We start from the raw sequence: 23427 nt of genomic DNA, 5'->3' as shown, positions 1-23427 counted from the left end.
AATTAGTGTCGAAGAATTACACATCATTTTGGTTTTCTTTACTGGACAATGTTGTCACAGAACAAATTTTGAGCTTTATATATTGTGCCATAGTATACCAAGTTAGAAATGCTCGAGAAAATTGGCTGCTTGATTATTGGTGGAACAAGTTTCTATTTTATATAGTTCCTGCCTACAATTTTTCTTTTATACATCATGAGTATTTCTTATGGGTCAAAGCAAAAGTTGAAAGAAAAACTTTTTGATCTAGAAGGTAGGTTTTGTAGTTTTCTTTTACTGAAGTGTTACATAGCCACAGCCAATAACCAAGGATGTTGTCTTCTTGTCTTGCACAAGGGCTTGTGGGAGCATGGAAATAACAATGTAGCTGATGCCATATGGTAGGGACATTATTGTTGTTTTTGTAAACACAATAATATTTTTTGATAGGTATGTTGTTAGTGATGTCTGAATCAACCTGATTCGGTTCATGATCGTCTGCTTAAGAATGGAGTTCGAGCGCTTGTTGGAGGGCTAAGGTGGACTCGGATACGTACTCTATGTCGATTTTAATTTTAATGTTTTGATGGATTGATAAATATTTTGAGGTATGAGCGGAATATTTTTTTAGCATTTCTCTTCAGTCCTTGTGTGTCAAAGCTCTTATTTGGGGAGAATTATTTTCTCATTCAACTTTCATATGTTTTAATGATATCCAACTCTATATAAGATTTAATATAAGTTACATTTAGTACATCTTCAACATTATTTAAATGGACATTTAGGACATTTTGACCTGCATATTTCCACTATTATATATGCTTTACAGATATCTTACTCAGCATAAATTATGCATCTGATCCGGAAATTTCATTGGGTCGTGTATTCAGTCTCATGCTCCTTACTATTTGAGGATGTGTATTTTACTATATCATCTTTTTCTAGTTGGTTAGTGATGATAAAACTATATGCAATCTTCCTTGAGTTCAAAAGTAAATACAATACCAGATTAAAGAGTTTAGCATAAATTGAACTATTGTTTCATGAGCTTGAAAATAATCTTTTGCAATCTCCTTTTCATTTGCTGAAATTTGAACAACAAATTTGAGTAGTGAATGCCCAACAAAAACTTTTATATGGATAACATATGTTTCATTTAATATAATAATTTTTAAAATTTTAACAATACATGCATATCTCACTTTTATATGAAATATTATTTGTTGGTTTTATTTATAATAACGAAAATTAATATTTTTTTTTTTTTGAAACACTCACAAACAACTAACACGTGACATTTGGATTGGATTGGATAAGCTGAAGTGATAAGGCTCAACAATCAAAGTAGGGTTCAAAGACCAAGATGATGGGATTTCAACTAGTCTACTAAAATATTTTTTTTTTTATTTTTTCCGTTCTAGCTTTATGAATAATATCATAAAATCATTGACAATCTTGTAGAAAATATCTTGTATAAATATTTGGCAAAATCTTTGGACAATATTTTTGTAATTATTGTAAGCAAAAATTCACCACATTACATAATTGGTAGAATGATAAAAACCTAAAATAAATAAGGCATGTTTGTAGTCTAATCACCTACGTTCGAAAGTGATTTATTATATATATATCATGCATAAGTTTTTAATTAAGTTATATATATATAATTAATTAATTAATTAGCATATCAAAGCTTATCAACTTAACTCGATTCAGTTCGAATCAAAACTAAACCAAAATTGAATCGGACGATTTCAAACTAAATTAGACTGAAATGATTCAGATCAGTTTCAGTTTCTAAAATTTAAAATCAAAATCGAAATTCGAACTAGTAAAAAAAAAATAAATATCCTGTAAATGATAAATTAAATAACTAATTTAAAAGATATTAAAAAAATAAAAAATAATTTAGTTCAAAATCAGATTCGAAATAATCGAATCTTAAATTGGACTGAAATCACCTGCAACAGATTCGGTTTAGATTCCAAATTAGACTAAACCGGAACCCACGGTTCATGAACCGGAGTCCGGTCCACGACAAGTCTTCCATCTTGACTCATGCCACTTGTCCCATCGACCACACACGTGTCTTCTGAGGAATATGGCACTCTCGTAATTATCCACCAATCTGTGCCCCATGTCCAACCTCTCCCTTGACTGTGAAGCAAAGAACGCTCACCAGCGTCACGGGTCGATTCAAACGGCCTGAGTTTTTTTGCATTAACACCCTCACCATTTTAAAATTTCACATGCGTGCTTCCAGGATCGAAACGCAATTGTATTATATTGACACATGGCGGGTTTACATGTCAGTTTGTCACCAGAAAGAACGTGAGTGCGAAACACGGGATTATAGGGGTGCAAATGCAAAAACGTCTCTCCGATGGTTTGGCAAAAGAAACTATATGACAATATATATGAATAAAGCACAGTGTTGAAGTCTACTTAACTCTCTCTCTCTCTCTCCCCCCTTCACCTTCATCTCTCCCTCCTCTCCGTCCCCCTCGCCTTGCTCTAACCCTAATCGGTCCAGCTCTAACCCTCTCAGTCTTGTTGATCTCCGCTACGATTAGTCGCCGTGTTGAGGCAATGGGCGCATTGGAAGGAGATTACGGTGGGAATGCGGGCTGAGGAGATCTGGTGGGGTGGCGATGGGGAAATCCGAAGAGGAGCAGCCTGCGCCCGCGCTGCCGACGTCCCCGCCTGAGGCTTCCGAGAGGAGTTCCGGCTCCGGATTCCCGCGCTGCCGCTCGATCGGGCGTGTAGTGCGGCCCCGCTGCGTCGCCGCTCTGATTCTTGGCCTCGCGGTGCTGCTGTCGGCGGTGTTCTGGTTGCCGCCGTTCGTGAAGATGTACGGGCGTCACGATCGAGGTTCGCGGTTCACAGGTCAGGTGGCGGAGTGTTAAAAGCTTGGTATATTTTTGGGTTGAAAGCGGCATTATCGTTGCCACCTCATTTTCTTCTTCTTCCTCCTCCTCCTCTTCCGATACCACCGCCACCATCACAACCACCATCTCCGCCTCCCCTTTTCGTCCGTTCCTTCCTATTCACAGATCCCCTTGGCGTTGTGGTGGTGGTAGTGAAAGAAATTCTAACAGTAGCGGGGAAGGCCTGGGAATCAGGCCGCGGATGAGGGGGGGAGGATGATGACGGTGAAGGAGAGGAGCAGAAGGTGGTGGTGCGGCGGCGCGAAGGAAGAGGAAAGGAATATTAGGCGACAGAAGTAGGGCTTGGCCAGTGATGACAAAGCAAAATTTAAGGTTTAGTGGGTCAACTTCAGCAAAATTATAATAATTTTCAATAGAAACTTACAGCAACACCATCCATGTTAGCAACACCGGCATAGGGACAAACGATTGACTAGTATTCAGTAGAACGTAGGAAGTTTAATGAGATTGATAATTATCTTGTGCCATTAACCCTTATTAGCATCATCCTTTAGTTAGTTTTACAAGAATTAATCAGTGTCGGGTCCTAAAGAACTGTTCAGGACATGAAAACGTAAAGTTATGTGCTCTGTGTAGTTCATAATAGTTCATGACTGATCGATACCAAATAATTGTCTAATCATATGATGGCGCTCTCTTCTTAGTAGCACACCTTTCAGCATGTTATTTGGTTGTATGGATATCACATTTTATGCCCACAAAATCTTCTGCAATTTTATGTTAGATATTACCTTTATAATGTAATGGGCTTTGTTGTCTCAGTACTTCATTGTTCATATGTAGGCAAAAATGAGTTGGATATTTTGTAGAAAAAAATTGAAATCCTTTTGAAGAAATTGTCACTTTTAGTTGTCCCCTCTTGCTGCTGATTGCTGTATCTAACAAGAACGATGGCCTTGAGGCTTGATGTAAAATGGTTAAGTTATATAGATTATTGAGTATCTTTGTTGCCTTGGAATTTAACAAGAGCGGAAGTTCTTGTTCATGTATGTCTCGATTTAGAGCAAGAAAGCCAACGCTACATTATTTCTCTGCTATTTAGTTCCACCAACAGCAATATTGTATGATTCACAACAATGATGTTCTTTCCAATTGCTCCTAACCATCATTTGCTTAAAATGTGTTAAATTAATATATTTGTCAAATCTTCTTATATACAAACTATGATGTGGTTTTTGTATTATATTATATTTTTATTAATTTGGTCATTTGAGTTTTTTAATTGACTAAGTTAGTTTTGCCAGCCGAAGTTGTTGCGAGTTTCAGACTACAAAAGCCAGTGGCTCTGCTAAATGCCAATATTGGAAAACTTCAATTTGACATCTTTGAAGAAATTGGTGTCCCTGATTCTTCGGTGCTCTTTCTTTTACTCTTAATGCATATTTTATGTTTACCTCAACATGAACATGCACTTATTGAATGCTTTAACTCGATCAGGTAGCCGTAATCTATCTGGAGCCTTTGGGTGGATCTAACTGGACAAATGTGGTTTTTGGAGTTTGGCCCTATCCAAGAAATTCAACTCTCTCAACAACTGGGCTAAGCATACTTAGGGAGTCTTTTATGTCCTTGGTCGTAAGGCAGTCAACTCTTCATCTGACTGCATCCTTGTTTGGGAACTCATGGTTCTTTGAAGTGCTTAAGTTTCCTGGAGGGATCACCATAATACCCCCTCAAAGAGCTTTTCTTTTGCAGAAGGTGCAAATGCTTTTCAATTTTACTTTAAATTTTTCTATTGATCAAGTCCAGGACAAAGTCAGTGAACTGAAGGATCAGATGAAGGCTGGACTACTTCTCAACTCGAATGAGGTTTGAACACAATGTCCATTCCCTGTGCCAATGGCTTCTTTCATTTTCACTTAAATGATATATATATATATTTTTCTATTTTTCATTGCTTATGGTGCATCTGTTTACTGAATTACTTTTGTTACCATAAACAGATTATTGAAAGAAGCTAGCTTCCGGGTATGCTTAAGGTTTTTTTATGTGCACAACCTGAAGAATTTAATATCTGAAGCCATTTTATCGATCATTTTTTCTGGGATCTTGATTTCTAGTTCTCCTATATAGAGTGACTATTATTTGTAGTTACTATTACAATTACCAGACCCTAGATAATTTAGGGTATAGCATTGGCTTGAAAGAGACTCCTACTAGTCATTTTGGAAAATCTAGTAGAGCAATTTAGGCAAGGATGTCTCAAAAGAAAAAAAAGAATGCTTCAGGTTGATACAATGCAACTGTGCCCCGTGCCTGTATAGCTGGTGCAGTTGTCAATGGGCACTTGCCTCATCACCTGCATAGCATGATCCCATGGTTCCAGTGGCAAAACATCATCTTGGATGGTTTATGTGAGCATTCTGATATATAAGCTGCAACTTATAAATAACAAGTTACTAATAGTGAGCTTTTCACTTCTTAAATTGTTGTTTTTTAGATACTAACTTCTTCGTTACTTGTTGCAGAATTTATATGTTAGATTGACAAACTTGGAGGGCTCTACAGTTGCTCCTCCAACAATTGTTCAAACCTCCATTATACTTGCAGTTGGGAATCGGCAGCCCTCCCTACCAAGGTGGAAAGAGTTGGCTCAAACAATTCAGAATTCTTCTGCAGGAAACCTTGGCCTAAATCATACTGTATTTGGTAGAGTAAAGCAAATACGTCTTTTCTCTTTTCCTCAACATTCCTTGAATAATGGAGGAAATACTGGTTCACCAAGTCCAGCTCCTCAACCAAATCCAGATCATAATCATCATTACTTGCACCACCACCATCATCACCATGGCCATCATCACCATATTCCTATGCACCTTGCTCCTGCTCCTGTGCCTGATACAGCTCCACAACCTGCTTACCAATCTCCAACTCCCTCTGGCTGCCGATATCGATTTTCAAGAAAACCAAGAAGCAAGGGTTATTTAGCCCCAGTTGCTGCACCTGTTGATGCTCCAAAGCATTCTGCTGCACCAGAAGCTGTTTTGGGGCACTCTACTAGGCCTGCAAGTGCTCCACAACATCTACTTGCTCCTCGTGTGCATGAAAATTCACCTGTTCCAGCTCCAAACATGAATCCACCTTCTCCTTCACCTGCTGTTTCTTTTACCCATGTTCAACCTCGTAGTGAGGGTATAACAGATAACAAGCCTCCTGATAGGTTGCCATCTATTTCACCTGCACCATATTCATGTGAGTTTTTCTCATACCATCACTGATTATTTAGCAAAAGCTTGAATTGTTACACTAACTTCTACAGCAAATGATATAATTAACTGAAAATAAGCTAAAGAGAAGACATGTGATAGTATGATCTTGTTTCAACATGGTTTCAAATATTTTATCATGTGATTTCATGCCATAGTCAGAGCTTGTTAATTTTTTTGATAATGACTTATGGAAAATAGATAAAAACATTGACTGCTAAGATCTTGCTATGACATAATTTTCCGAATAATTTCATGATTTGAAGTGGATTTTTCTTGTCTTTATTCTTTTGAATAATCAACTTGATTAAACCTGATTTAGGTCAAAGTTAAGTTGCATAACTTATGACATGATGGGTGTCATCACATGTTGTTTTACCCATTCTATCAAGTTTCTTCTCGTTCTTGTGGAATAACCATTTTCTAGTTATGTCTATCATGCATGATCTTGATCAAGTTTCTTCTCATCTGCATAATTCATTGGTAGTGTTGTATACTTGATGATTGTCCCCTTGGGTGACATCGTCAGTCCAAAAACTGGGGACTGATGTGTTGTGGTTTTAACCAATTCTAATCAATTAAATGGTTAGACTAGGAAATACCAGTTGGACAAAATTTTTAGTATACATTGTATCTTGAATCCAAGGGTGTGCACTTTGGTGTTCCATATGTAATTCCCTTTATGTGCCCATGACTATAAAACCGTGCTTCTCTTTAGGAGTTGAAATTACTCGGCTTAATGAAGAAACATATGTGGATGGTCTCAGACTTAATGAATGTTTTAGCAGATGGTTGCAAAAAGTAAGGTTCATTAGCTATCTGTTAGCAATCTCATTGGACCAGTTGTCACTGAGAATGATCAGTTCTGTATGTTAGCCAACTTCCTATATCATTCTTCAACAGATTGACCTTGTGGGTTTAAGTGTTACCAGAGTTTGTGCATATGGTTTGTGTGGTAGAGGCTACGGGGTACATTCCTGTTTAGTAAATATTTCTAATTTCATAGTCATCCCTTTTCCAAGCTATCCATGCAGATATCCTGCCAATCCCTTTTAATCTCTGTCTGTCCTTGTGAATGACCATCACCAAATGCTGGTGTGTCATTATCAGCTCCTCCAACTGCAAGTAAGAAGAAGGAACTGTCAGTTTTAGTTAAGAAGAAGCACTCCAAGTGTAAGCCTTTCTTTTTTACTAGACTATGTGGAGTTATTGAATTCCATTGGCTTCAACAAAGGTCACAGATGCATCCTTTTAATTCCAAGAACATTTATCAAGAGGCTCGATATTCAACTTTAATATGGTTTCTTAAAGAGTTGTTTGAATGGTCCCTTCAAGTTATTATTAAATTCCAAGAACAATGTTGTTTTTACTATTCATCCCTTGAGTAAAGAGAGACAAGTTATTCATTGTTAGATGACATTGTCCAAAGGAAATGATATTTTGTTGTCTGTCATTCATGGAGCTAATTCTGGATCTGAAAATATGCAAGCTATTGGAAAGTTTAAGATGTAGACATCAATTGTACTATTTTATGGGTTCTCCTAGGAGATTTGAATGCAATAATAAATCCAGATGATTCCAAGGATAGAAAATTTTCTCTTAGCAATTGTGCTGATATGAAGGAATGCTTTTTAAAATTGGTGTCAATGATTTAGAATACAAAGGCTTCAGTTGGTCTTGATGGAAGCAACAATTAGTAGTTGATAGAATTAGCAGGAAACTTGATAGATCTATGGTGAGCTACTTTTGGATGCAGAAATATCCAGGATTTGAATTTGACTTCTTTAATCATGGTGTTTCAGGCAACACCAATGACGATTTCTATTATGCATGAGTTTAACAGCAGGAGAGGCCTTTTAGGTTCTTTAGCCGTTGTCTCGATCACCCTATGTTCATGATTATTTTGGCACAAGGATAAAATCAAAGAGTTGTTAGTTGTAAAATATATTAGGTTGTCCTAGCAAGGATATAAATCTCGAATCTAGACTAGTAGTTTCGCTAAACGTCCAGACTGGTAATGTACCATACACCTAGTCTTACACACACCCTCACCATTCAGTATCATTTATTGTGAAATAATTTTCTTGATTTAGTTTTGTGAGTGTTTTGAAATGATCATTTTGACTGTTTGACATGGTTAAATGTTTTTAGTCGTTAACCAGACATCTTAACCCTTTTTTGTTTAACTTTTTCTACTTAATGACTAGTTTAAACTTGGGCTCTTAATGAGGTTCAAATAGTGTTAAGAGAAATATTCTCTATTTTGGAATGAGAAAAACAATTCCCTTCCATCCATTATGGATGTTTTTTATTGTTTTACTGTTAAAATATGGAAGGAGTCTTCATGAAATTCGTTCATGTTCATACATATAAGAAGAATCATGGTTCGTCGTACCATGGTATATCGTCCAGTATGGGCGGTACATACCGATCCGATAAGGAACCGGTATGGGCGGTATATACCAGTTTGTTGGTTCGTCCCACTATACTATGTGTTTGCACATCGGTATGTATCATATAGATTGTTGGTCGGTACATTGGTACGGACCGGTAAGATGAACTGTGAGAAAAATATCCAATCATATTTTCAAGTGAATGTAGGGGTGAGTTTTCATCGTAGAACAAGATTTACATGCATTCAGATTCCATTTCTAATCGAACAAACAAAGTTAAATGAAGATGACTAATTTTGAATTTTCGTCTAAAGTATCAACTATTTAAATAAGTTTGGAAGAACTAATTTGATCAAATACTTGTTTGACAATTAATCAACAATGGTTATGCATCATCTTGTTGGCTCATCAGGGTTCTTCTTTGTTGGATGGCTCTCCTACTATTGTAGACTTCCTTATTCTAATTAAAATTTTCAGTATTTTTGGAAAAAAAAAGAATGCTAATGTGTCTTTGAAATAGACGAAGAACCAAATCAAGTGCATTGTCCTAAATGTGAAGCATCAGAAGCAATTGTTACCTGTTGACTGTTACCACTGTTCTTATAAACTCTTTGCTTCATACAATTACTGCATTATTCTTGGTGTAACATCAGTTTCGTTTGTGTTCAGCTTTTGCTTCAGGCAAGAGTTCTGTTCATTTGCTCCTTGCACCACTCTTGTACGTGATACTGAGTTGTTAAGAAGGGAAAGCTGTCTACAAGAGAAGCTGGACAAAGTAGTCCACGATGCCATGAGAAACCAGAAGTTAGCAGGGAGATGCAACACAACTTTGATGTTGTATATATGGAGTAGCTGCAGTTTAGCAGGTATGTTTTCCGGTCAAAGCCACCGAGGTGGCAGGCCATCGATAGGTATGCAAGGGTTTCGCGGCTATGTACTATTTTTCACACTAAGTTAAGCAATGTATTTGGCGTCTAATTATTTCCTATTGGCTTCCATTTGACTGGATGATGTTTTTCCTCAGAGGTAGCTTGCACCACCTTAATCTCGTGTTAACCGCTGAACCTAATTTAGAACTGAGGTATGTCTCCTTTGATCACAAGCTTGTTGGTAGGCAAAAGGTTATTTTTAGATATTAATATTCATCTAAAATACTGGGAACTTAAGTGTTGAGTTAATTAGTGAAAGCAATGAAGGGTATAATAATCATAATTTATGGTAGTTGATATAAGTTTATAAGAAGGATGTTAAGAGGAGTGACAAATATTTGAAGGTGTATAGAAGAAGACAATTAGTAGAAGGGATCATAGCAAGTAATTGTCTAATTATCCTGTGTATGAATATAGATAAATTTGAATTAAAAACAAGAAAATACCAAGAATGTCTTTAACAATGATGTGTAGTATCTTCCAAGGGATCTTAATTAACTGGCGTAGTGGGATAGAAAATTTCAAAACTGTTGTTAGAATCAACTTCCAATAGAATAACTTTTTAAGAGTAGTTAAGAGTGCTACCACAGTGCAGCCCACCCTTCCCAAAGGTACTGTACTAAGGAAAACTTGCTCTAAAACTGTTTGTTCGTTTCAAAGTCAGATCGTCAAATCGAATCACTCGCAAAGATAGTTCTTCGACTTGGTTCGTAGTCGAATGTTAGCGCTCGATGGGAATCGAAGCTACGTTGATGATGTCCAATATAGAACAATTCCTTTGCACTCTCTCTAGGATTATTTCTAGCTCATAATCCTTTCAACACACCTTTTGTTTTTTTGTTTTGGATTTCAACAGAGATAGTTTATTATTATTATTATTATTATTTTCAAAAAAATAAACATAAAATTAAGATTGAATACTACCCGGTCATTATCCCGAGTTCGATTCTCGGAACGCTCCAATTTTACTTTTTTGTTTCGTCTTAGACATTTATTTTAATTAATTATAAACTAAAAAGATCCAAAATGGGACTCAGGGCATTTGGTCTAGTGGTATGATTCTCGCTTTGGGTGCGAGAGGTCCCGAGTTCGATTCTCGGAATGCCCCAATTTCATTTTTTGTTTTGTCTTAGATATTTATTTTAATTAATTATAAATTGAAAAAGATCCAAAGTTGTATTCAGGGCATTTGGTCTAGTGGTATGATTCTCGCTTTGGGTGCGAGAGGTCTCGAGTTCGATTCTCGAAATGCCCCAATTTTATTTTTCGTTTTGTCTTATATATTTATTTTAATTGATTATAAATTTAAAATGATTAAACATTGCATTCAGGGCATTTGGTCTAGTGGTATGATTCTCGCTTTGGGTGCGAGAGGTCCCGAGTTCGATTCTCGGAATGCCCCCTTTTTTTATTAGACATTTAATCTTTCATTTTTGGGCAATATTCTTTACACGTGTTTTAAGCTATTTTCATTATTGTTATCATTTTCAATATAATGTTTAATTCGTAAGCAGGACTATTCATGATTGGTTGGTTATATATATTATAAGATTTTTCTTTCAAGTTTTCCCTTTTTCTTCTTCCTCCCTTGGTTCTCCTCCTCGTCCTTAGTTGGACAACATCTAACAACAACGATAAGGATAAAATAAGAGGTTATTAGAAAGAAAAAAAATAAATCGATAATATAAGTGTTATAAATAGTAAATTAATAATTTTATTTTATTTATAAGATTATCAATAGCAAGAAGATTGTCTATGGTAAAGAAGGGGACTACCTACAGTAAGCTTCATCAAATTTCCATTTAATTTGGTCTAACTGATTCTAATTTAATTTTTATTTATATTTTTTTAGAATTAAATTTATTTTTTTAATGGTAGTCTTGTCGAACTTTTGGACTGCAGTGGGTCTTTAACTATCGAGACAATCTCGGAACAAAACCACACAAGAAATGGTGCATCTCATGGGGCCTAATAATTTGATCTACTGCACACATACTGTTCATTAACATTTTCTAAACTCTAAACGCCTATTTCGATAGATGATTTCACGATCAAATGGCGAGAGAGAGGTCGTATTGGCGTCAAAAATTGCTTCCACAAGAAACTTCTACTAAGAGCTTTATGCTAACATCAGTTCTACAGATAATGAGTCCACTTAGGGCATAGTGCTTCTTATATACTTGTATAATCCTTATGAGTTAAGTGAGACTATTAGTCTCTAAGGTGGTGGTGGTTATATGAAATCATCAACTATGATTTATGGTTACTCTAAATAGGTTTAGTTTTAATGACATAAGAAGGTTAATTTTGGAAAGCTTTGTGAGCATTAACAGAAGATTCCTATAATTATGCTTATTTCATAGGCAACAATTAACCATTAACCAGCAGTATATACTTTCCACAAATCCAATCTAACATCATGGAAAATGACATTACATGGCTTTCATGTAAAGAAAGCAAACCCATGGAAACAAAACCCAACAAGCAGACATTAATATCACTTCCTCCAAACTTGATACAAGCAAAGCAAATCACAGATCAGAAATTCTACTTGATCCAACTCTCTTTGGAAAGTAACACAAGTTTATTCCCTCTTCCCTAACATTTAAGTCCTGCTTGAAGCTTAGCTTGTGAGCGTGCTCAGAAGAACTCTAGCCATCCATTCGAATGATACAACGAAGACCCACACCTTGGAGCATGTAGTCAAAAGCCTTGTTGATCTCAGAGAAGGTCACACTATGAGTTATGAACTTTTCCAGTTCCAGCTCCTGCACAAGTTGTGCGTGCCAGCCAAGAAGGATTAGAACGGTGCACTTGCATCAGATCGGATAGATGAACTCATCCTTTTTTTACCTTGTTCATATACTTTTCGACGACTCCGGGAATGTCCGACCGCGGTTTGTAGTTTCCGAAGAAGGTTCCCTTCAAGGTCCTTTCGTTGAGGAAGTTCACAGGGTGCGTCTTGAATACGGCATCCTTGTGAGGAACCCCCACGAGTACAGCAACACCCCAACCCTGAGGTTGATGACACATTTCCATGATACTAACAAATGGTAGTCTAAATTCTAGTACTGGTGGATTCGGAGGAAAGCAAGGTTGGGAAGCAAGAACATACATCATGAACACATTCAAATGCGGAGATCATGGCGTTTATGTTGCCGGTGCATTCGATGCTCCGATCGACTCCACCATTGGTCATTTCAGCAAGCACCTGGAAGAGACACTAGTTTCAGTGGGACACATCATTGCAGTTGGTGCAAAGAATACATTTCAAGGTAGAACTCAGGAGAGGTGTTTCCATGTAATGAAAGGTGGTGTGGATGAAACAGAGACGGGTATCCATTCCATTGCTATTCAACTCTCATTATCAAAATAAGGAAACACCAACAATTAAATTGCAGCAATGTGAGACTTCTTTCATATCAACCATTTTTTGCATTTTGGCTGCAATATTTCCAAAATGGATCTTAAACAGTTCAATGAACTCTGGTTTTTCCTTGAAGTTCTTGTCTTTACCAGATGGAAGATTTTAGTGACTTGTATTATCAATATTGTAAACATTTCACATAGAATTTCTACACTTTCTTCTTAGGTTTTCGATGTTTTCCTAATGGAATGTTACATAACAGTATCAGGGTCCTTCTTGCTACACTGATTCATATAGTGCCATTTCTTGGTGTTTTAGTACAATATTAGTTTGGTATTAAGTCCTTAACATTCACTTTTCTTTTTCTCTTATTTGCATTGACAAACATGAAAAAATATTATTCTTGGTAATACAATGTTAACGATTCTATACTAGTATAGAAATGCAAGGTTTTGCACAATGACATGATAATGTAAGGAGCAATATACCAGCATGAATAATTAACATTAGAAACAAACCTCTTGAACTGGTTTCTTATGGTCTGCTGGATTCACAAACTCATTTACACCAAACTTCTTAGCTGGTGACAAAAACCAATGGAGTCAGAACAAATTACTCACAGATCAAAATGTAAGGAGCATCAAACTTAGAGATGTGCATGCAGTAAGAGTTTTGAGTAATCTCACCTCCCTCAAATCTGCTAGGATTAAGATCAACACCAATTATCCTTGATGCCCCTGAGGCCCTTGCCCCTTCAGCAGCCTAGTAGTACATACATCACATGTTCTCAAACCAATGAAGTGATGTGCGAGATGTAATGACAAGATGAGATAGAGGAAGAAACTCACTGCAAGTCCTACAGCTCCAAGGCCAAAAACCGCAACTGTTGAGCCTTTTGGTGGTCTTGCAACATTGACAGTAGCACCATAACCTACAAGAGATTAACAAGCACAAGGATCAGAAGCGATGTCCATAATAACACTCCATAGATCCCATGCACAGCATCTGCCAATCACCTGTTGAAATGCCACAGCTAACAACACAGACTTTATCAAGAGGAGCCGAAGGGTTGATCTTGGCGAGACAACCAACATGGATGACGGTGTACTCGCTGAAGGTAGAGGTGCCCAAGAAATGGTAGATCGGCTTTCCGTTGATGGAGAACCTCGACTGCCCATCACCTATCATCACTCCTCTGTCGGTGTTTATTCTGAGGAGATCACACATGTTGCTTTCTTGGGACTTGCAGTGAGCACATTCTCCGCATTCTCCCGTGAAAATAGGCAGGACATGGTCTCCCGGAGCAAGACCGGTGACACCCTCCCCCACACTCTCCACAACTCTAACATCACCAAACCACAATCACGACCAAAGAACAACTCCAATGAATCAATTGACATGAAATGTGGATGCATACCCTCCTGCTTCGTGGCCAAAGATCCGAGGAAACACCGGAGTCTGGCCCTGCAAATCACAGAACACACGGCTAATATAACCATAACATGGTACATCTCAAAGGTAGCGTCTTTGATGGTACCTTAGCTTCCCAGAAGTAGACGTCGGTGTGGCAAAGAGAAGTGTAGAGGATCTTCACCCGAACTTCCATGGCCTTTGGAGGAGCCACCTCGATCTCTTCGACCACCAGCGGCTTCCCAGCCTCCCAAGCAACCGCAGCTGCAGAAAACATCATTCAGCACTAAACCAAAACCAACCCAAGCATTACGACTCCATCATCACAATCGACACCTACCTCTGCATCTGATGACCTGACCAGCCGTGCTCGACATCTCTGCCACTCTTTTTCCTCCCTACACAGATACAATGCACATTCGCAGAGAAGAGCGGGGATCGACACAGCTATATATAGCCACCAAGCGCGAGAGAGAGAGAGAGGGTGAGGAACACAAATCGAGTCCTACCTCTCCCATGCTTTTCTCACAGTATGGTCGCGTGGACGCCTCCCGATCTCATACAACGGCGTGACGAGGACCCGGTTTCGGAGTACAGTGCCCCGCATCGGCCTTTTCGGTATGATGTACCCGTGGGTGAGACGAACATAATAACTGACGAGTTGAGTCGGTGGGATGCCGAGAAGAGAGACGTCTAAAACTATGCGCCGGAACAGGGGAATCGACCCGTGGGTTTCTAGTGCGACCCTCGGTATCGTTCCGCACGCGAATTCGTGACGCGTTTCGCGGGAATCAGCGGGAGCATCGGAAAGCGTGCCGAGAGAAACGTGTCGTACCCATCGCAGCAGAAGAATATTACTATGCCTCGTGACTTTAGTCGCCACATTTGTGTCGACCGACCGGCGTGGGACGGCGGAGAGCAGAGTCATATATCTCTTTATGCCTAAATTATTGATATCAACTCATTTGTTAAAATTAAGGGTTTAAATTTTTTTTTTGGTAATCATCGCACCCATTTATGAAAATTTGAAATTTTAAAATTTTATTTAATGATTTTTGAAAAAAATATATATTTCATAACTCATTTGAAAAAAATATACATATATATTTCATAAATATTTTTTTATTTATTTTAGAGAATTTTTTTTATTTACTATTAGAATATTGACTATAAAAAGAAGTCGTAGATATGATTTTTTTTTATTTTTATTAAAATTATTAAATTAGATATCATAAGAATCACGTTGAAAACCTTTGCTAACTTGACACCATATCGATGACTTTAGGTTTTCTTTCTCATGTAATTCAGGTTTAAAGTATATTGAATTGGTCATTCTTTAGAGGTCATCATCGTGAGGAGAAAAGATATTAGTTGATTTAAATTAATAAATAAAAATTTTGATTGAATTGAGTTATGTTATTTATCATATATTGTTAGAAAAGAAATTTTATATCATTTTGGCTATTCTAATAAAAGTCATGAGTCTAACTAAACAGATATTGATGTCACACATAGCGATGAATCAGCTGTTCTGCCTCCTAAGGAAATGTGGGTGGCTCCTAAAGACAGCTTTCTAGGGGAGGCTTCACCTAACTTAGAGATTGAGTGTGATGGGTGCTTTTGGTAGGGAGAATAAGCATTGAGTGTGATGGGTGCTTTGGTAGGGCTTTACAATAATAGGTTAGCTAATACTGCCATATCTACCAAAAAGTCTATGAACTTAGATGATTAAGCTTTTCTTGCCTTCAATATATTGTTTCCTATCCTGCCAATACAAGCAAAATATCGAATACCTTGATATTGTGGAGTAATACTTGTAATATCTCAGTTTACTCTTATATTATTTCTAGATAAAGATTTAGATTGACTTATAAGATTTTGATTAGATCTTAGGTTACGAACTATCACTTTCGATTGATAAAAAAGAGAAAAAAAATAAAAAGATTTTATAAAGATTAGAATCCATAGGCTATGAGTTGGAAATACTAATCACTATATTATGTAAATTATTTATATCTTAATCTTTTTTTTTTCAATCGGTTTAGTTCAGTTTCGATTTCTGATTTAGTTCAAAACCATGAAACTATTGATCGATTTAGTTCTGATTGGATTTATTGTTCAAACCGAATCATAATGAATTGATTATCGACATAGGATCATCGGGCACATCACGTGCCTCAATAAGCTAATAAATCAATTATTCTAAGCTTAAAGGCTAAATAAAAGGAATGCTTAAAAACAAAGTTATGGCGTGATTACAAGGAGACATGGATTTGATTACTCAGAAGCCCAAGTCTTACATTAGAAATATGGGTACAACATCTTCTATCAATGCAATTCAATGGTACAAGTATGAGATCAAGTTTTATCTAATACATTATTAATTCACCAATAAGCTAGTAGATAAGATCCTCCATGCTTTGTTTTGCTTCCTCTGCTGTGGTTTGTGTGGTCTTGTAAGCTAAATTTACCTCATTTTCAACTTATTCTCAGTAGATCAATCGATCCATGTATCTATCTTCCTCAGTTTTGTTTCATGTGGCTGATGACTGATGCAAACTTGTTCTCAAAAGAGAAATGGGGAGCAGAAAACATATCAGAAAATGAATAGACAAAAATGAAACCCAAAGACTTCCATATAAATGAAGAAGAAACAGTCTCAGGAATCAGAAACATGTATGATAACAGCTTAAGAACTTCACAACTGCAGCAGCAATCTATGACAAGGAATGAACAACTTGAAACTTTTATTCAATGAGGCAATTGTCAGAATAACAAATGGCTGAACTGTTAAAAGGAAATCAGAAACAGTTTGCTGCTTCCTTCTTCATCTATTGTCATTTAATCGATTGGAGGGTATGTCGAGTTTGGCAACCTTTGGCCATGAACAAATGATGCGAACAGGCGAAGAGCTCGCCCAGGTTGTGCAAATGGAACCATGTGAGATGCACCTCTTACCGTCGCAAAAGTCAATAGGTTCCCGTATTCTGTTACCCAGCCGCCGACCTTGTCATAATTAGAAAGAAGGCGATGAGCTTAAATACATGGATAAGTTGGTTAAAAAGAAATCAATAAGAGCATGGTAACAAAGATTGAAATTGTACGAACACAGTTTCGCCATCTTAGTTCTATATTGTGACCACCTAATACAAACATTGTGAGTAAACACATTGGTATTAATTACAAGAGACAACTGTGAATTAATTATTCTTTTTCCAGTAAACGATAAGAACAAGATGAAGATCCATGTTATACTTATCATTCCTATGTGATCGAATGTATTCGAGAATAACAAGGAAATCCGAAAAATAGCATTTGAAATAACAAAAAGCCACAGAGGATATTTGAATACCTGGCCTTTGTAAAACCAATTACTGTAAGGGACTGTTATTCCAAATTTCAGGTCATGAGCTAATTCTCGCACAAGCGTTCGAGAGCCCAAGAGCGGCACGACAGAATCTTGGTCACCACTGTAGCCACAAGATGTTGAACAAAGATTTTTAGCCTGAGTATGAAACATATAATACTGGGTAGATGTTCAATGTTTGCAAACATCAGACTTTACCTGAAAACCCAAACTGGTATTTGATGCTTAACAATTCTCTTGAGCAAGGGCAGGATATTGATATTACCATCGGTGTAGCTGTAGTTTAGGACACTGACAAAGAATCATTTGTAAAATCAGCAAAAGAAATTGTGAGAAATAACCACCAGCTGCATTCGATAGTGAGAGATCGATTTCATATTTACCTTGATTTTGTGAATTAAAGGAATAACAATATATGAAAGAAAACATTCACAAGATGATTTGTTAAATAATTAGACAAGAAAATTTCAGTTCCGTATATCGTTAGGTTAAGAACCATAGTAGGAGTCCCCAGGAATCCGATATCATTGTAATACAAAGAGAAAATTTTGTTCTTTGATTTGCTAGCTGACATATTTTGGTTCCAAAATTTCATAGTTATCAGCAATACTGTTTCTCGGATAACTTTCAAGAATAATAAGAAGAACTGGATATCTTGCATTTCATTTCAAGTAAGAACCATTTCAACAGATGTTAACAACTCTGAGAATATTTTCTTCAAAAAAAATAAAAGAAAAATTGGCAGAGGCATAAACTAAGTTCGACTTCAGTATAGCCTCATTTTAGCAGATAGAATTTACTCTTTCTATTGAATAGCCTTTGTGGTGTACAGAGAGAGGACTAATAACCAATTTCTTTCTTAATATAGTTCATATTCTTAAAAGTTGAATATGCTAATTTTTTTCCTTATGCTATATATGTTAATCATATTTTCTCGATATCCAATTCTGGAATCATTATGCTTCCTCTATTATATTAAAAGAGAATCATGCTCTCCTTATAGTGTTAAAACATGACCAGCAATGAACTGTCATGTTATTTATAAAAAGCTCAGTTTGCTCTTAACTGATAGATCAAATCATCTCTGATTCGCATGTTAGATTTTGTCATATCTATACAAAAAATACAAATATCGATTGGGATAAGAATAAAAACACCTACTTACTACACATGCTCCAAGGATAAGGCAATTTTGTCCTGTTAGCATGAAGAGAATGTTGAACTTCTGGAAGGTTGAAATAGAAACGCCTTTCATAGGACATGCAAACATCAACACCAACACTCAGCTTAGTGACCTGAGGTTTGACACGGACGCAAAAAAAGAGAATTAGATGAAAACTTTGCAAGTATTTGTTATAGTAAAATTTCTATGAAATAATACAAAAGATTGAATAGATACACATACATATTTTCGTAATCTTAACTCTTGCTCCACGAGTGAAGGATAACAGACATCCAGAATCACATCATATGAATTTATGTAGTCCCCAACCACGGCATTTGCCTCCAGAATTGCATCATTGCATGATTTGCTCACATTATGTGCACTGCTGAAGGTGTAATCCTCAAAATCACATTCGTTAATGATCGTCAGGCCTATCTCATCAGAAATCATGCCATGTGACCAGAAAAACTCATATGTTGCTGGAATATCCCGATCGAGCTTGAGAAGTGGGTTCCCAATCTGAGCAGTAGAGTTTGAAATGTTTATATGTATAAATCAACAAATAATCTGGCAGTAAAAGCAAGTCTTCTTACAGCAACTCCTTTGATCTTGAACTTGAAACCCACAGAATGCTGATTATGATTCAGGAGAACATTGGCCAATTGTGGTATGTAGTGCCCTGTGGATCATTTATATAAAAGAAAAATGGTAAACCTGTTCTTTAATGCATAGGAGGGAGAACTAGTAAGGGATGCTTTGACCTGCATAGCTTTCTCCAGTCAGAAATAAATCCCTTGATCTGAACTCAGGGAATTTGTCATACCATCGCAACAGAAATATGTACATGTCATTGGCTTCCAAGACAGAAGGATAAAAAACCAGTTAGAAGAGAGAACAATGGCAGATATTGAATTATACAGTTAATCAAAAACACAAACAGAATAAACCATATTTTAAGAAACTGAAGTTGGAAAAAATTATAATTCCCTTGTTAATCGAAGAATAAACTGAATAAGCACAGAGGTGCAATGGAGTCTACAAGCATACCAGTTGATTCGTCATCACGATTATAATCAGAAGTTGTATTCGAATAAGACCATCCAACCCCAGCAGGAGATTCAACAAAAAGGAGATTTGATACTAGGATGTTGAACAACATGAGTCAGTTAAGTGAATCAGAACACAAGGTATCTAATTTATTTTATAATTTCTGTAGTGGTTCAAATTATTTCACTTGGGTTGACAAGATAACCAAACCTTTATTCCATGACATTTTATTTATTTGAAGGCCCCGTCCATCTCCTCTAGGGTAAAATGGACCCAACTCAGTGAATGCACCACCTCCGACCGAAGAACAACCTGGACCTGCATATAAAATCATTTGAGGCATTGGGCAGATCCAGTCTATTTAAACTTTTATAATATTTCTAGCAAGTATGAATTTAAAGAAGAAATATGTCGATTTATATGCGTATCAAATGTAGAGGACAAATATAAAATTCAAGACAAAGCAAAGATAAAGGAAGAGTATGTTTTAACTTTTAATTCCATTCTTCTATGCATACAAACAAATATAGATTCCACAAGGTGCCTTTTCGATGTCCACAAGTATAGAATTATAAATCAAGTTGATTCCTGCTGAAATTTGTGAACAGTTCAGAATTGTGACAGTCAAGAAGCTGTAAAATCCACAGCATATCCGACAAAAGTTTTGCATGATTCTGGTGCAAATTAACATATTTCAATTCCATTATTAGGTAAGAACAAAACTAAAAGAGAAGAATTTATATACTTCAGTTTCCAATTGTGCATGTCTATCGAGTATCTTCTTCGAGGAAGCAAGTAAGATGCTAGTATAAATAAGTACATCGAAAGATTGCTTCCACAGTAGCAAATCAAAAGGAAGAAAAATAATTGAATGATGCAAGAAAAGATCATGGATTCTTTTTTTTTTTTCTTTCTTGTGAGAGAAGCATAAAGTAAAACTTTTACTTCAACAAGAAGATTGCCTACATAGTGGAAAATCAAAAGGTGAAAAAAAAAAAAACAATCAAATGATGCAAGAGACACCAAGTTTTCTGTTTTCTTTTATTTGTTCTTTTGAGTCAAAGCAAGAAAGATAACCTTTTTCACCGAGGAGAGTTCGTATCTTGTAGTCCCACCAACAACAACCAGCTCATAAATGGCATAATAATGAATGCACAGATACTTTCAGAAGGAAACAGTGCTAATATAATAAAACCTAAAACAGTAGTAAACATCCCCACATCAAACGACAACCATAATATTTTAAGAAATGAGAGCACAGCGACGTACGATCTAAGCATTCACACGAGCACAAACAAATACGACAATCTTTAACAAGGTCAAGCCCGGCATCCGGAAGCAGTTCACAGATCCAAGAACAAGCATCAGCAGGAACAACATCGAGTGCCGCGACACCGAGCAATCCGTATAGTGCCAACAATAGAACAGTAGAAGAAAACTGCCAAACCATCTCAAGATGCAAAAAGGAGAAATCTTGATAGCCAAAACACCGAAACCATCGCAAGAGAAAGACGCAGACGTGTAAATCGAGCAATCTCGATCGAGAAAGCATCGAGATCACCAGACAGAAGATGAACAAGGAGTGATTTTGTCAACAGGAAAGGCCACCAAACACCAACCTCCATTGAGCCAGAGGGTGAGAGGCTTCTTGTGGGCGTCTCCGTCAGCCTCGGCAAGGTAATAGAATAGACTCCTCCCCGCTTTCACATCAACATCCACATGCCCTGCGTACTGCCTGAATCCCACCTTCGGCTGCCCAGGCAATCTCACCACCAAGTCCTCTTCCGGAGACCCTTCAACTCCCCTCCACGCCACCAACAACACCACCACCGCCACCAAACACGGCCTTCTCAACCACTCCATCTAGCAATTCTACGAAGGAAAGATACCAACCTTTAGCTTATTCCCTCTTCCTTTCCCCTCCCTATAAGCAATAGAAGAAGAGAACAGCTTCTCGGTACAACTCACTCTGCGACAAATAAAGAGCTTAGATTTTAGCTGAACCACAACTGAAATCTGGTATGAGGACAAATATATGATACAAATCACGCCTGCTACGAACAAAGAGCACAATTTTAGACGGGGCACCCTCGAAGGCGGAAGCTTGTCTTAATGGCAATAAGGGGAGGGAAGTCCTATAAATGACACGACCTGTTCAAGTTCCGTTGACAAACTTCAATTGCAAGGTTGGAGCTTCGGGCTTGGGAAGGGGAGAGTGTCGACTCGATAAAGGAAGGAAGAAGTAAAAGCAAGTCTCATTAGTGGATTGACCACACCACTGCCACAAGGCATGGTCTCAAAAGTTCTAGGGAAGGAGAAGCATGACAGAGGGAGGAGAGGTGGGGGGTGAGTGGCTCAATGTGTTTCGGGTGTGTTGAACTAATGATGAAATGAGAGAACAGATACCCTCTTCTTTGGCCTAATTTAATAGCATGGGACCTTACTGTGCGTTGTTTAGCTTTGGCTTTTCCTCTCCTTTTTGGCTTTTTGGTCATTTGGCTGATCAACGACAGAGTGCATCCTTCACGTGTAGGTAGCATGAACAGTCCATATCATTCCAGGCATGGCCGAACAAAGAAGAATTGGCAATTCTTGTGGAAGAATTAAAATGGGTAGCCAGTGGAATGAGAACATGGCAGGCATCAGATTCAGAAGATGATGAGTTTGAACACAATGTGAGGGGGTAGATGATTAACGATGACCCGACTATGGGACCATGAGGCATGCCGGTGATTGAAGTGAACAAAAGACCAGACAGACTGTGGTTTGTATGACCAGCAGCAGCTTGACACGCGAAGTTAGTGCTTTGGATTAGGTAGAACATTCAGCCTCGTCAATCCTGTGATGATTAATGTCTGAGGGTCAATAGTGGAGCAGTCACCATGAAGAGATTGGAGTTCCAGTCGACATGGATCAATTGTGGTACCTGTGTAAGGTGATAATTGTGCTCGTGTCAAGATCGAGAGAAAAAGATGAGACTTTGTGTGAGAGAGGATTTGATGGATGGTGGAAGGTGGAAGGTGGCAGGGGAAGGACAAAGGTATGATGTTTAATGATTGGGAGGTGAATAGATTGTTCATTATAAATCGCCCTTAAATCTGTAAGATGATGCGAGATCGCATGCACCAAATAAAAATCTGGAAGCATGATATCAGATCGAAGATAGCAAGCAGAAGTAGACAGCCATCGCTGTCAAACAGCTATCCAGATTCCAACTTCTTCCATGGACACCAATAATGTTCTTCTGTTCTTCAACATGTAGTGGGAAAATGGTGAATTAATTCTCGTCAATCAATTTGGTTCCTGACAGAGATTGATGGGCCAGACGCGAGTGAATAATTCTTGAGAGAGAATGTTGACATCCACTGATGTTTCTTGAGAGAGATTGTTATCCTGGTTTATCTTTTGTGTGCAAGACACTGGCCCCGAAACCATTTCTCATGAAGAAAAAGGTCATTGAAGTTTCTTCCCTTCATATTCTCATTGAAGTTTTCTTATGCTGTGATGGATTCCTGCGTTTAACAGAAAAATGCAGTGTAATCTCCAGTAGCCATCAGCTTGTACATGAGTTAAGCAGATCAAGCAAGGAAGACTGGCTAACATCACTTTGATAACA

General features: G+C 37.4%; 3 protein-coding genes and 3 non-coding genes across 10 annotated transcripts; 4 read left to right on the top strand and 2 right to left on the bottom strand.

Moving 5' to 3' along the window:
- The first annotated feature begins 2434 nt into the window (after positions 1–2434).
- Positions 2435–9571, top strand: LOC135588524 (uncharacterized). Its single transcript, XM_065080697.1, has 5 exons — positions 2435–2865; positions 4172–4281; positions 4365–4736; positions 5396–6119; positions 9196–9571. Exons 1-5 carry the CDS (start codon positions 2631–2633, stop codon positions 9264–9266), a joined length of 1512 nt encoding a protein of 503 aa, XP_064936769.1. The 5' UTR covers positions 2435–2630; the 3' UTR covers positions 9267–9571.
- Positions 9572–10491: 920 nt separating this feature from the next.
- Positions 10492–10563, top strand: TRNAP-UGG (transfer RNA proline (anticodon UGG)). The gene has a single exon. It is a non-coding gene; the product is annotated as a tRNA-Pro (tRNA).
- A 75-nt stretch (positions 10564–10638) lies between these two features.
- On the top strand, positions 10639–10710 carry TRNAP-UGG (transfer RNA proline (anticodon UGG)). The gene has a single exon. It is a non-coding gene; the product is annotated as a tRNA-Pro (tRNA).
- Positions 10711–10785: 75 nt separating this feature from the next.
- TRNAP-UGG (transfer RNA proline (anticodon UGG)) lies at positions 10786–10857 on the top strand. The gene has a single exon. It is a non-coding gene; the product is annotated as a tRNA-Pro (tRNA).
- Positions 10858–11825: 968 nt separating this feature from the next.
- LOC135588523 (alcohol dehydrogenase 1-like) lies at positions 11826–14732 on the bottom strand. The gene is made up of 10 exons (XM_065080696.1): positions 14573–14732; positions 14360–14496; positions 14240–14286; positions 13839–14164; positions 13671–13753; positions 13509–13584; positions 13341–13402; positions 12571–12666; positions 12309–12470; positions 11826–12223 (listed from the first exon to the last, which is right to left on the bottom strand). Exons 1-10 carry the CDS (start codon positions 14607–14609, stop codon positions 12107–12109), a joined length of 1143 nt encoding a protein of 380 aa, XP_064936768.1. The 5' UTR covers positions 14610–14732; the 3' UTR covers positions 11826–12106.
- Positions 14733–16962: 2230 nt separating this feature from the next.
- On the bottom strand, positions 16963–22207 carry LOC135581182 (serine carboxypeptidase-like 42). 5 transcript variants are annotated; one of them, XM_065080695.1, is made up of 12 exons: positions 21963–22207; positions 21780–21862; positions 21431–21683; positions 20022–20129; positions 19812–19904; positions 19526–19618; positions 19358–19443; positions 19005–19283; positions 18761–18894; positions 17798–17890; positions 17585–17702; positions 16963–17238 (listed from the first exon to the last, which is right to left on the bottom strand). In XM_065080695.1, exons 3-12 carry the CDS (start codon positions 21672–21674, stop codon positions 17074–17076), a joined length of 1413 nt encoding a protein of 470 aa, XP_064936767.1. In that variant the 5' UTR covers positions 21675–21683; positions 21780–21862; positions 21963–22207; the 3' UTR covers positions 16963–17073. The 5 variants fall into 5 exon arrangements, with proteins under 5 accessions (XP_064936767.1, XP_064936764.1, XP_064936765.1 ...); XM_065080692.1 differs by having other exon boundaries at positions 21780–22207; XM_065080693.1 differs by having other exon boundaries at positions 21431–21780; positions 21874–22207.
- Positions 22208–23427: the final 1220 nt, after the last annotated feature.

Source organism: Musa acuminata, chromosome BXJ1-8 (assembly GCF_036884655.1).
Source record: "Musa acuminata AAA Group cultivar baxijiao chromosome BXJ1-8, Cavendish_Baxijiao_AAA, whole genome shotgun sequence".
In the NCBI taxonomy this organism is placed as follows: domain Eukaryota; kingdom Viridiplantae; phylum Streptophyta; class Magnoliopsida; order Zingiberales; family Musaceae; genus Musa; species Musa acuminata.
Note: the sequence above shows the minus strand (reverse complement) of the source record. Positions and strands in the feature narration are given on the sequence as shown.